The sequence below is a fragment of the Carica papaya genome, chromosome 8 (genome assembly GCF_054855325.1).
Source record: "Carica papaya isolate Zhongbai chromosome 8, ASM5485532v1, whole genome shotgun sequence".
Lineage (NCBI taxonomy): Eukaryota > Viridiplantae > Streptophyta > Magnoliopsida > Brassicales > Caricaceae > Carica > Carica papaya.
Window position 1 is genome coordinate 5,886,249 of NC_142316.1, and position 14,142 is coordinate 5,900,390.

Below are 14,142 nucleotides of genomic sequence, written 5' to 3' on the forward strand. Positions count from 1 at the left end.
GAATAAAATGATGATTCTCCTTTGGTCTTTCAATTATAATTAACTATGAGAATGAAGCGGCAAGTAGATTTATGTCCTAACACAAAAATAAATAAAACCAACTACTTAGTTACATCTTGCTTTCGAAGGTTGCCTGAATAAACGTGAAGCATGTGGGCAAAACATGTAAAACCTATTGCACAGATAATTGGCAATTTTCATTAAAAATTAGTACGTAGGCTGTTGCTAAACATCAATGCCAACATTCTGTCAAAGAATTATCTACGCTCATCAGATAGATTATATTTCTACACATCACAACCAAATCCAGCTCCTCCATAATATTGAGATGAAAAACAATCCTTGGATTTTATCCTTCTCTCAATGTGTAGTTAACAGACGACATGAGTATCCTAATTCAGCACTCCATATCCTAATTAGCCAATATATCTCATGGCATATGCATTATGCCTTTAAAAGAATTATCAACCTCGCAGCACCACTATAGTGGATCTAAAAACATTTGAGACAACAAAATTCATATTATATACATACAACCTACCCAACCAATATAATCCTCTACCTGTTCTGTTTATTTAGTGTTACAGCAGACCAAAAGTAGTTAAACAGCTTGTGCAGTGTCCTCCGACCCCACTGCATATCACTTTGAAAGACACTACCTTCTAATGGCTCTGAGTCAGGCTGCTTTGCTTCTGTGGCAAATTGATGCTTTGTTTTTACTTCATTTTTGAGCTTTGCCTCATTATCAGTGAGCATTTCAGATATTTCTTCTTGGTGTGCAGCATCATCGGTTTCTTGTTTCTTGTCTAACTGGATGTTATTAGGTTTCATTAAACGGAGGGGAAAAGAAAATAAGCATGAGGTCATATTTATATTTGCAAAGTATCAGCTATATCAGATTCTGTCACATGTGAGTCATCTGTTCTCTGAAAACATACCATACAGAATATAAACTCCAAAATATTGAGGTCAGGTGAATGATTGATGTGCTGTATCTTTTTAAAGATTAAGATGCTCATTTCTTGATTGAAATATGATGGAAATATAATACATTTCTGAAGGAGCAGCTGCACATTCCTAGGACTATGGAAAGTGCTGAAAGTACTATGCTTTTGCAGATACTGATAATTTGTTGATGACAAAAATAGCAAATTCCACTTTGTAAACAATATATAATTGTTGACATCCAAGAAAAGAAAAAAAAACAGAGGAAATATTCCCTCACAGGATTTTATTGGAGGTCTGGTTTTATGTTTGTGTTCATTGAGACAATATGCAAGGTGGATAGTTTCCATTCTTTCTGCCTGCAGATAATGAATTTATCATGTTTAGGAAGCTCTTGCTCCGACAGTCATAGTGGGAATATTGCTATATCAAAAGAAAGAACGAGTTGCTTTACTTATGTACTTCTCCTTCTAAAACATTCCCTTTCATGGAAAACAAAAATCCAAGTTCTTGCAAGCTGAAACCAATTGAGTGATAGGGAATCTTTAATATGGAGAGACGCCAGTTAAATGGAGTTGTATGTTATCTCACAACTGGCAGGATATAGTAGAGAAATAAAAGAGAAAACTGGGATGGTAAACAAGAAAACAAACATTGAAATCAGAAAGCAATTACCTTAGACGAACTGTTACTCTTAGCTTCATTGATTCCATCAGATGCATTAACAGTGATACATTTCTCTGGTTCACCTCTGCTTGCTTCTTCTGCTTCCACTTCAGGTAATGGAGTCAAGCCGGGTACCAGAACAGGGACTTCATAATTGGTGATTAGATTTTGTTCAATGTCCTCATTAATCACATTGTTGCCTGCTTGAGTTCTGCCATTGATCACATTAATATCTTTGATCGCTAAAGTCTTGTTTGAAACAGCTTGAGACTTCTTGACGTAATCATTGCTCCTTGAAACAGCTTGAGACTTCTTGACGTAATCAGTGCTCCTTACTTTGGTCACCTTATTACTTGAATTTGCCACAAGATCCTCCCGTGAATAATTGATATTCTCTGCTACAATAGTCAGAGGCTTCTCTGAAGGAGCAATATTCTTAGCAACAGTTTGTTCCTCATGGATAGAAGGCAATGGTTCCTTGTTCAAATTAGGTACAAATTCATCTGTTGGACACATCATGTTCTCTGCAGAAACCAACAATTCTGAACCAATGATAGGCTCTTCATCTCCTTTAGTTAATGATTCCTCCTCGAGTACTTTTTGACACTCAGCATTTTCCCAATCTTCATAAACCATGATTGTATTTGTAGTTTCCCAAGTTTGTAAAACCCGATCTGGTCCTGGTTGCCACAAGATTTCACCATCAACTCCTTTCAGTATGAACTTGAATTGGATTACTTTTCCAATGGACATATCCTAAAAAAATAAAATAGAAAACAAGGTACCACATCAAAAAGTTTTCCTTGATACGAAAGCTTGTATAATCTTCATGAGTGGGTACTCACCAGCTCGGCAGTCCAAAAATGGCCATCTGACCAGTTTAATGGTATTGCTTTTGTTGGGTCCCATTGGCCAAACGTAGGATGATCACCTACTACGAAGAAATGCTGGCCAAAGCAGCACTCTTTCTGTAACTGAATTTTGACATGAACTGTATTTGACTGATCTGTACATCAGAGGTTCTAAATTGAGACCTGGAATGGATTAAAGTAAAACAATAGAAAAAAATATATCCTAAAGAAGAATAAAAATGACTTACTACTCTCTTGAATGTGAGGTTCCTCCTCATTGCCTAGATTTACCTACATGATCACACATTTTCGATTTTGAGTTTATCATTTTAGACAAAAAAACAAATCCTACAGAGTATAATCTAAAAAAAAATGAAAACAGAAAAGAAATTATGATTTTAAACAAAGAAAAAAAACTCGCAGACTAACAACTTCTCAAATGATTCACCAAAATTTCACAACCTTCTCTCAATTCCAGAAAAAAAAAGAAAAAAAAGAGAAAAAAGAGCTCGAATTGCCAATGAACTAAGCCAAATAAAGCAGAGAAACAAACTTTGACAGACAACCAATAAACTGAACGGAGACACTGGAAGAGTATGCAAAAGGATACATGCCTGGGGGTCAGGTGACAGCGAAGAAGATAAACGAAGCGGCTCAGGAATTCGGTGTTTTACAGAAGCCAAATGGAAGAACCTAAGGACATTGACAGGCTTGTTTGATGGCAGAAAACAGGTATCGGGTCTGTTAAGGGAAACTTCTCTGGAAGGAGAAAAGCCTCTGTCTCCGTAATTGTTGACGATGACCTTGGAAAAAGAAGTCCCTAGGGTTTTCATCACTTGCTCAGTTGTGGTTCGAGAAGAAAGTAACACAGACGAGATCAACAGGTGCCCTCGTTCAGAAATCCGTTACTGGTGGCTGAAAGAGGGAGATAAGAGGGGGGGGGGAAAAAAAAAATTATATTTAATTTTTGTTATTTATAAAATGGCGGGGTGGGTCCCAATAAGGATAAAAAGGCCCGGATCCGGTTCCACGTGGCGTGGTGTTCCTGAATGTGAGAATCGAGAAGTTTTAGTGTCCATAACCGTTTAGCGGTTCGAGAAGTTTTAGGGTCACCGTCGGTGGTCACTGCATTTAACCTCCGCCGTTGATTTGATGTAAAGATGGCGTTTGTCTGTCAGAGAATCAGACGAGTCCGTCTCTCGATCCAAAGTGAAGACCAATTTTCTGGTTACCAATGAATGGTGTTAAATAAATCCAATATAAAAACCTCATAGTTTGAGTCTTAAAGTTTGAAAGAAATTTAGAAATCATTATGAAATTTATTAGAAATAATAATTTTGAATTTAAATAAAATTTTTATTATAAATTTGAAACAGGCAAAATTTTTATATTTAGTTAAATATTGATTAATATTAATATTGGTTAATATAAAACGTAGTATGCTGCTAACTATTTTGAATTGACTAAGAGTCAATATGTATTTAAATTTAGAATTTTTTTTTTTTTTAAAAAAGGAAAATTTATTTCATTAAGAATCAGCAGCAATCAGGATGAAATTATCCGAGACATGAAAGAGCAAATACTTCATGGACGCCCGCGCAACATGATGAGCTGCAGACTTACAATTCCTACGAGCCCAGCCCACTGAAATATCCGGGCAACTCGCAAGAAGGGTCTTCTAGTTCTCAATAATGTTTCCATTCTCATACATAGTTTATAGCTGCGGAAGACAACGCTTTTTAAACCAGCAAGGCATCCACCTCGACAAACCCAAGCCCCGGTAGATGGGATATAAGATACTGTAGAGCCTCCCTGCATGCCAAGAGATCCTAGAGAAAACCACCATCACCTTGTCCCCAGAATCGCGCCGAAACCACCCAGCCCGTCCGCCCTAAAAACCGAGCCATCCACGTTGCACTCCCAAAGTGCCTGGGGTGGGGGCGACAATTTCTCCTCTTCCCGTAAGCCGCAACAACCCCCCCCCCTCCACTCTAATTTTCTGGGCTTGGCACCAGAAAATACTTTCCCTGCCCATACTAATTCGTTGCGTTTCGCCCATAAACAACAAACGATCCCCACAGCCTGCTCTCTGGGGTACTTGGCAAGCAAACCGAACAGCCAACTATTCACGTGCCCACCTTGAAGAAAAGTAATTACTTTTATGATTTAGAGGGAAAAGAAGTTGAAATGTAATGGGATGTGTCCAAATTACCATATGAAGTAGGCGGTTTTTGAAGCTACTTGAAACAAGTGAATTTGTGTTTAAGAATGAACAAAGTAGTACTCCTTTATACAAATTGTTGATTACAAAAAAAAAATAATAATAATCATTTTTAAATTACCATTTATGTACTATTAATTTTAAGAAAATATGAAGAATATAATTAATAAAAAAAAAAATTACTGGATAAAAATTAAGAACTTAAAAGATGAAAGTTCTAGTATAAATATATTTCACGTTCTTAAATTTATTTTCAACAAATACATTCACAAAATTATTTTTAAAAACTTAATAAATATTATACTTACACTGAATTTACAAATTACAATGTGATGGTTAAAGCTGTTTATAAATTACAAATAACTAAAAAACCTTTTTAAGTTATTATTAAAGATTAAAAATATACTATTTATTTTTTAAAAAAAAAACTTAATTAACACTATACTTTTTATGTTACTAACTAAAAAAAAAATTAAAAAAATAATTAAAGCTGGTTGTTGATGGCAAATAAATAATTTAATTTATTTTAAGCAGCAAATCAGAAGCAATCATTGTAACTTAAAAGAAAAAAGGAAAAAATAGTGACAGCTGTGGGATTTGAACCCACGCCCTTTCGGACCAGAGCCTAAATCTGGCGCCTTAGACCACTCGGCCAAACTGTCTTGTTGGTCTAAGCGAACAAAGAAAATCATGTACTAATAACCCCAAAATCTCTCACATCTTCTACATGTTTGGTTAACTAATGATCTCTGTTCATAAGCACTAATTTCTGATCATATAATTTCAATATTTTTATACACCAACGATCCATTAGGTTTTATAATTATATATTTTTCTACAAATGACTTTTTATATTATAATCATGAAACTTTTTCAATATAATTTTATCACTAAATCCAAGTTATATAGAGAAGAAAAATCAAGTGTTCATATTAATATAGTTTTCTTGCTAATTATTATTGTCTATATTTTTCGAGCTAAATTTTTTTGCTCTTTTCTTATGAAGACAAAACTTCAAAACAATTTGAGAAAATATTCATATGATATTCAAATTTTAATTAAAAATAAAATTACAACAACAAAATTCGATGTTTTATCTAAACCAGATATGCAAAAAAAATTAAAACTTACGTGCTGTAAAACGTAAGTAGAATCGAAACTAGGAGAAACAATGAAGAGTAACAAAATTTTTTAGTTATCTTTTACGGGGTTCTTTCACTTAACCTTCTCTATTTTCACGTTATTTTGATAAACTAGTTTTGCTTGCATACATATATACAAGAAATTTATGATCTAATTGGACTTGGCAATGCATGGAACTATTCTTTCCACTTATACAATGAGCTTAAATTTATTTGTATTGAACCCCATAAATTTTCAGGTCATATCTCAGAGAATTGATATTTTATTTAGGTTTAATTCATTACGTTTGCAGAGAATTTTAATAAATTCACAATTCACGATTATTGAATTACACGTGAATAAACTCTTAAGTATTTATTGAGTAAAAATTTAGAATGATAGAAAATTAGTTGTGAAAAGTCTCACTCTGTACCAGATTCACTTTCCTAATTCTACAAATACCTTTCTTTTGAAGGAATAGATTTATTAGGGGAACCCAATATTTTATACATGATGCAAGAGACTTTCAAAAGTTAGAATTTTCACTCAACAATTTTACTAGATCAATACTAGTAAATTTTACTATGTTTAACTTTAATGTAAATAACCTTGGAAGAAGGCCGGTGGAAATTAACATCTTTTTTTTTTTTCTTTCTAGAAAAGTATTAATCATTAGTCAAATAGAAAAATAGTTGTCTTGGAATAGTATAAAGGTAACAATAATTAGAAATCTCTTCCAAATACACAAACTCCTAACTACTGAGATAGATTAAGTATTTTTCTAACTAATTTATTTGTAATTTGATCATAAAAATCTATAAATTAAAAAAAATATATAAATATAAATAAATATATAAACTTTTTGACATCATCAATAAACAAATTAATTTATAAATTGATTCTAAAATAAGTAATAATTGAATTAAAATATTGTTTTAAACAACAAAATAAATATAAAATACAAAGTTTTTGCCATAAGTACCATATGAGTCTTAAGTGCTCTTATCATCCTTACAAATGATACTTTTTTCCGAAGAAATTTTTGCAAACAATATGTAGTTTAAACCATTCTGGAATTGAAAGGTAACATCAACATTTGATTTATAAAAAATATTTACATAGAGTAATCCATCAAACTCTAAAAAAATATTATTATACTCTTTTCAAAAACTAATTAATTTTTTTCCGACTATAAATTCTAAAAAATTATAAAAAAATTCACTCATAATACAAATTACTAAATAAGTAGTTTTGAAATATCACGTCATCAAACTTTAATTTTAGAGGGTTGATCATCACTACATACGTAAGTAATATAATTAGAATAGAAGATATCGTATATATTTTACATTGTAATTACTTAAATATTGTATCATAATGTGAAATACAAATACTAAATATATGAGATACTAATTTCTTGTTCAAAAGAAATTTCCAAGGTTCAAAAATCATTTAAGATTACTTTAAAGTTTGTTTTCTAACATCAATTGCAAAGAAATTGACTTGCAATTCAAAGTAATGACTAATAAAAGCAAGTTGATAAAGACATATTGGATCGAGAGATAATATTTTTTCTTTTATTATCATATTTTATAATCAAATAATAAATACTAAATTAGTTATAATAAGTAAAAAAAAAAAATCACGTGAATTAATAAGAAAAGAGAGAGTTGTAACAAATAAAAAGGAATTTAGGAAATTGCAAAGTTAAAAAACCAATAAGGAAATTTACAAGATGAGTTGGAAGTTGAATTTTGCGAGACATGTACGGAAAGGGTGGACTTACTGTAATGTAATTGAACATGACCTGACCGTAATGTCGCCCAGAGCTTTTCAAATCTTCTAATGTTGGCCCAGCAAAGTCAGTCCCGATTGGCCCAAACGACGCGGTTCAAAGCAAGGCATTTTGACATCCAAGCCATGAAACGACATCGTTTCTTTCATTTATCGTAATGTCATTTTTCGTAATATGTGAATAGTGAAAATTATATATAATGTAATTATAAAATAATAGTGATAAGTATAGTTAGGGATTGAAGGAAATTTAAATAAAAAATAATAAATAAATATCACAAACATATTAATTTACATACATTATGAAAGAGTATTTTATAATATAATCTTTAATGTCTGATTTTATTTACAATAAAATCGATAAATTTTTATTTTTAAAATAAATTATTTTCATAAAAATTTTATTTTATTTTATTATAAGATTGTAATATATGCATAATACATAATATAAGATAAAAAAATTCGATATGATGTATTTGTGTTTAAAAATTATATTACAAGTTAAAAGATCAAATTTAAAATATATCTTACTGCAAGTTCTTAGAAAATACAAACGCTATATGCAGATACACACTGAAACCAACATTTTTTTATTTAACTTTTTGATGAATGAAACACACAAACAAATTGAATAATATATATACTAAAATTTTTTGCCAAAAAATTTTACAATTTTTATTTTTGGTGCGCTGCAAATTTTTTCAACTCACCTCTCCACCTTTTTTCAAACTCCCACTTATATATATATATATATATAGGTGGCATGGGTGAAGGAATTTCTTTTGATGTCTAAATCTATTTGGATTCATATACCTCCTTCTTTTTTACTTACATATATATATATATATCATATATATATTTCTTCCTTTTTTAATTATTATTATTTAATAAAATAATTTTATAAATTAATTTAATTTCAAATTAAATTTTATAATAATTTTAATTATTATAATAATCACATATATTATATTATTAAATTAATAATATAATAACTTTAAAATATAAATATTAATTTTTTATTTTAAAAATAAAAAAATTTAATTTATCGATAATATTAATTATATTTTTTGGTACTAACAAAGAAGATAATAATATTTTATTTAAAAAAATTATTTATTTGATTAAATTAAATTTTTTAATTTAATTATCAAATAATTAAAATAATTAATTTATTTAATAAAAGTTAAAACATTCGTTAGTGTACGACCTCATAGGTTCAATACTAAACCAATAATAAATTGATCAAACTAATTTATTAATTAAGGTTGACGTCTATAAACACTCATCAACGATTGGATAACATGAAATATACAATTACTCTTAAGAACCTACTAAAGAAAGATGTAATATTTTTTTCCGTCATTATTTCTCCGGATTAACCATAGGATATGGTTTAACTGTCAAATTCTAATAGGTAACCAAGTATGTTACATGTCAATTATAATTGACTAGTAAATGCCATAAAAAACTCTTTTTTTCTATCATTCAACTGTCTTGACTAATATTTTAATTTAGTTGTTATAATAAATGATAACATAAAGTTTAAACTTATTATTAAAGTTGACAGATTCTGTCTTGATAAATCATTAATTTTACAAGTATTTAATCAAACTCAATATCTTTTCAACTACAATTTTATAAATATAGATATTTACAATTAAAATATAATAAATGACTTGTCAATTACTATGATAATATCAGGTTTAAGAAAATTTGTACGTCTCATTAAAATAAAATAGTACTCTATTGACAGTTTAATGTAATATTAACTATTAAAATTGTAACAGCCCCGGTAATTCATAATGGAATTTGTATTATAAATATCAAATGCGGAAGCGAAGTCAAAATTTGAATAACATCTCTTACACTAAAACCCAAACGTGCTCACAAAATATAAAAGATTAAACTACCTAAAGGAGAAACTTGAAAGTAAAAACTACGAATGTGACTATGGAGTCCTTAGGCGTCCCCTTCGTCGTCCTCCTGCGGAAGCGGCTCGGGAACGATGTCCTCTTGATCTGAAATGATTAAATAAGGAATGAGCTATACTAGCCCAGTAAAGACATCACGATATCTCACCGTCACGGAGGTAAAGGTGGGTAGAAAACACAAAAAGACCAATGGAGCATAATTTACAACAAATCCTTTTATCGATAAATAAACCCTTTACCATTTACTTACCTCGGTGAAATTCATAAAACAATATACGAAAGCAATAACATTACCATCATCATGAAAACATATATATGAACTGTACAACATAATATCTATCACACTCTTCGTAATTCAATAGTTTCACAACATATTTTCCTAATTCACCAGCCCACTAGTATCCATGGGGATCCATAGGAGTCCCGCTACCCGTTAATCCTTAACACTTGAGACCATATTCCAGGACCGTCCCTATACCCCGTCCGGTATGGGCGCCAAACCATAGACCTCATTACCCCGTCCGGTATGAGGGTGAAACGGGCCGTCCCCATACCCCGTCCGGTATGGGCGCCAAAACACATAAGATCTCCATACCCCGTCCGGTATGGGAGACCACAATCCCGGTAGGGTTCCCTACGGATCCGGTCCGTCTACCATCTCCCAGGATATCTAGTCAGGCTGAACACATTATACAATTTCCATTCACATAATCTTTCATTCGCCTTTTCCCTCAGTCAGCAATTTCAATCACATACAAACAAGCTAAACGATAATTTATGCCAAACAGACAACATATAGTATCAACACCCCAGTCATTCAATCCATAATCAATAAAACAGTACAATATGCACACGAAACTATAAAATGAAAACATCAAACCCAATGCTGCATTTAAGACTGTAAAACATGCCAAATAACAGTTAACCGACAATTACACTAGACTCGGGCTCCATTAGCGACCTTAAGCAATTTCACACATTCGTTGATTCATGAAATACTATTTTTATCATTTATTGAACTTTAAAACCGTGATAGGAAATAGGGTGAGGGGTCCTTACACGTTTCGGGGTCCGAACACGACTTCACAGTGCGCTTGCAGGCTGTCCCTAATTTTCCCTGAATTTTCCTCGGGGAATTGAAACACACCACTGGTACCTGCACGTGTTCCAAAAAAAAACCCAAATTAGGTCCAGGGCTTCTTTCGGCCCAAATCGCAACTCCGACACGGCGGCTCCGCCGTGCTCCGGCGACGGCGCCGCCGCTGGCGGCGGCGATTCACCTCGGGTTGGCTGTTTTCGGCCGTTTCCGACCGAATTCGGCCACACTCGCATCGGTCCCTGCGAGAAAACAACCCTAGGGCCCTCGGGGGGCCAAAAAATCACGGAAAAACGGAGCTTACCGGCGGCGGAGCTCTCGGGTGCGGCGGCTCTCCGGCGAGGTTTGTGTTTTGGTGATTCGGCTCCAGTCAATTTGTAGAGAAAAGAATGGTGATCACGGTGATAGAAAAATTGCATCAAACGGAGGCCGGGAAGGGCCTCATCGGAGGCAAAAACCGAGAAGGGGCGCGGCGGCGCCGCTGGGCTTCGGCCGTGTATTCCGGCCGTTTGGCCGGGATTTTGGCTCCGATTTGGCCACAGGAGGAATCAGCGTGGAAAAACGAGTCGGGGGTACGAAATTTACCTCGATCGGCGGTCAGAAATTCCTCCAGTGCGGCGGCGGGTGGCGGCGGCCGGCTTCTGGTTCGTCTTCTCCGGCGAGCGGCAGGCGGCTAGGGTTTGTGGTCTGGTGTGGGGGTTCTATTTATAACCCTTTGCCTTTTGATCTCAGCCGTCTATTTTGTTTTAATCTGGGCCGTCCGTTTTTGATTAAATCTGGGCCGTCCGATCGCGCCCACGCGGATCGCCAACGTGGCCCTTTTTGGAACGATGTGGTTTTGCCACGTGGCAGGTCCCGATTGGCTGGGACTGCTGACCGGGCCTGCTGACGTGGCTGCCGACGTGGCCCTTTTTTTTTTTTTTTTCCCTCCTCCTTTCCGGGCGCTACAAAAATTTTTTAATTGGGTCAGTTCAATGATCATATCTCCGTATGCATAATCAATATATATGATTTAGTTTATGAAATCAACTAATATTTATCTTATAGAGACTATCATATATGTATTAGTATTACCATATTATTAATATCTTATTTTGATGATCCAACGATTAATAATATTTTAAATTAAATTATAAAAAGTTTTATTCTCATTATCAAGATTTTCATCTTGATGTAAAGTTTATAAATTTAATCAAGAACTTTATCACATAAATTAAAAGATAAGATAATAAATATGATAGTAAAAATATTATTATCATATATTAAAATAAATTGTCAAATAATAATATATTTGATATATTATATTAATAATCAAATTGTGAACATAAAACTTATATCCCCAATAGTTAAACAACTATAAAAATTTATTTTAATTATGATTAAATATTATCATATTCAATTATTATAATTTTGAATATATATATTTTATACAAAAATAAGTCAAATAATTAATTATAATTATGGTAATAATTATGATCAACTTTACAAATATTATTATTTTTTTATATTAAGATCATTAAAAAATGCGTAGCAACATAAGACTAATCAAGAAAAGAATTTATGTTATGGTCTTAATTATTTTTCAAATTTATTTTGGCATTTGTTTTTATACAAAAAATATTATTTCATCATGTAAACTATTTGTTATTTCATAAGAAATTTTTTGTTATAATTTTGATCTTCAAAATTGATAAATATTTTAGCTAAATAATATTTTTATAAAAATTATTACAGAAAATCGTAGAATTTTTTTTTGTATTTTACCATTATATATATTTTGTTAATAAAGCTTGAAAGTAAGATTAATTTAAATATATGAGCCGAACAATTTATTTATTTTATTTAAATAATGTAAATAATGATAATAAACATGAAGTTAATTGTTATCTAATGAAGATAAATAAATACGAACATTTACTTTAACTTATTTGTTAAAGTAAATGTACACCCCAACCTAATTACTAAAATTAAACATTACGTGCACATAATTTTTGTTATTTTTATAAAATATAACTAAAAAATCCAAGTTTTAAAATCATGAAACTAATTGTGACTAACAAACAATAAAAACTCAGCAAATATAAGTAAATTAATTAGAAAAATTTATTTTTAGTTATTAAAATTTTTATATTTTATTTAAAAAAGACGAAATTTAATTTTATTAAAAATATAAAATTTATTATTTCGTGAGTATGTTATACAATGACAAGAATCGATGTATAATATTTAATTAAATAAAAATAATAATTTAATTTATTATTATATTGATAAAGATGTATGATTAAATTAAATTAAATTTTAATAAATTTATCCTTTTTTTTAATGAAGAAGTATTTTGTAACAATTATTTTTTTTTTGACTGAGATAAATAAAATGAGTCAAATTAAAATAAATAAAATAGACTGAAACTTCTTTTTTTTTTTTCATTTTTACAAAAAAGAAATCGATTTCGCCGTGTTTGACCAAACAGCAAATATATATATATACATATATATGAAGAGCATGCCACGTATAAATATCCAAATGTGTAACACCCAATAATTTCTTGATTTTTATTATTATTATTATTATTAATTTTATTTAGTTTATTTTATAATTTTATTATTTTTATTTTAATTAAGAAAAATTTAAATTAAATTAAATAAATCAATTAAAAATAATAATAATGATAAAATGAGGTAAAAATATTATTTGGATTTAATTGAAATTAATTTTGAGAAAAATGGGTAAAAATTAGGATTCAGGGGGTATTTTTGAAAAGAAAATAGGAAATCGAGGTCAAAACGTAATTTAGAAAAATTGTGCCCCGTCAGCGTCACGTCAGCGGCTACGTCAGCAGCCCTGGCCAACCAGGACCTGCCGCGTGGCAAGACCACGTCGACCCGGGAACGGGCCACGTGGGCGATCCGCGTGCGCGCGATCGGACGACCTAGATGCGTCCCCGCGTGCACGGACGGCCCAGATCAAGCGTGCGCACGGACGGCCCAGATGCACGCGCACGGACGACACAGATTCAATCAAGTACGAACGGCCCAGATTTAATCAAAATGGACGGCTGTGATTAAAAGGCAAAAGGGTATAAATAAAACCCCCACACCTGACCACAAAAACCCTAGCCGCCTCCCTCGCCGGAGAAGACGAACCAGACGCCGGAGGAGCCGGCTGCCGCCACCCGCCGCCGCACCGGGGAGTTTTTCGACCGCCGATCGAGGTAAATTTCATACCCCGGCTCGTTTTTCAATGCTGAGTTCTCCTGTGGCCAAATCAGAGCCAAAATCCCGGCCAAACGGCCGGAAAACATGGCCGAAACCCAGCGGCGCCGCCGCGCCCCTCCTCGATTTTTGCCTCCGATGAGGCCCTTCCTGGCCTCCGTTTGATACAATTTTTATATCATCGTGATCACCATTCTTTTCTCTACAGGTTGATCAGAGCCAAGTCACCAAAACACGAACCTCGCCGGAGAGCCGCCGCTGGTAAACTTCGGTTTTTCGTAATTTTTTGGCCCCCTGAGGGCCC

At 32.5% G+C, this 14,142-nt stretch overlaps 1 protein-coding gene and 1 non-coding gene across 5 annotated transcripts; both read right to left on the bottom strand.

Moving 5' to 3' along the window:
- Positions 1 to 297: 297 nt before the first annotated feature.
- On the bottom strand, positions 298 to 3,414 carry LOC110807731 (Carbohydrate-binding-like fold). 4 transcript variants are annotated; one of them, XM_022032943.2, is made up of 5 exons: positions 3,077 to 3,412; positions 2,711 to 2,753; positions 2,457 to 2,617; positions 1,621 to 2,367; positions 298 to 810 (listed from the first exon to the last, which is right to left on the bottom strand). In XM_022032943.2, the coding sequence occupies exons 1-5, from the start codon at positions 3,293 to 3,295 to the stop codon at positions 559 to 561; spliced, it is 1,422 nt and encodes a 473-aa protein (XP_021888635.1). In that variant the 5' UTR covers positions 3,296 to 3,412; the 3' UTR covers positions 298 to 558. The 4 variants fall into 4 exon arrangements, with proteins under 4 accessions (XP_021888635.1, XP_021888637.1, XP_021888634.1 ...); XM_022032945.2 differs by having other exon boundaries at positions 574 to 806; XM_022032942.2 differs by lacking the exon at positions 298 to 810 and adding an exon at positions 817 to 1,304 and having other exon boundaries at positions 3,077 to 3,414.
- Positions 3,415 to 5,265: 1,851 nt separating this feature from the next.
- TRNAL-UAG (transfer RNA leucine (anticodon UAG)) lies at positions 5,266 to 5,345 on the bottom strand. The gene has a single exon. It is a non-coding gene; the product is annotated as a tRNA-Leu (tRNA).
- Positions 5,346 to 14,142: the final 8,797 nt, after the last annotated feature.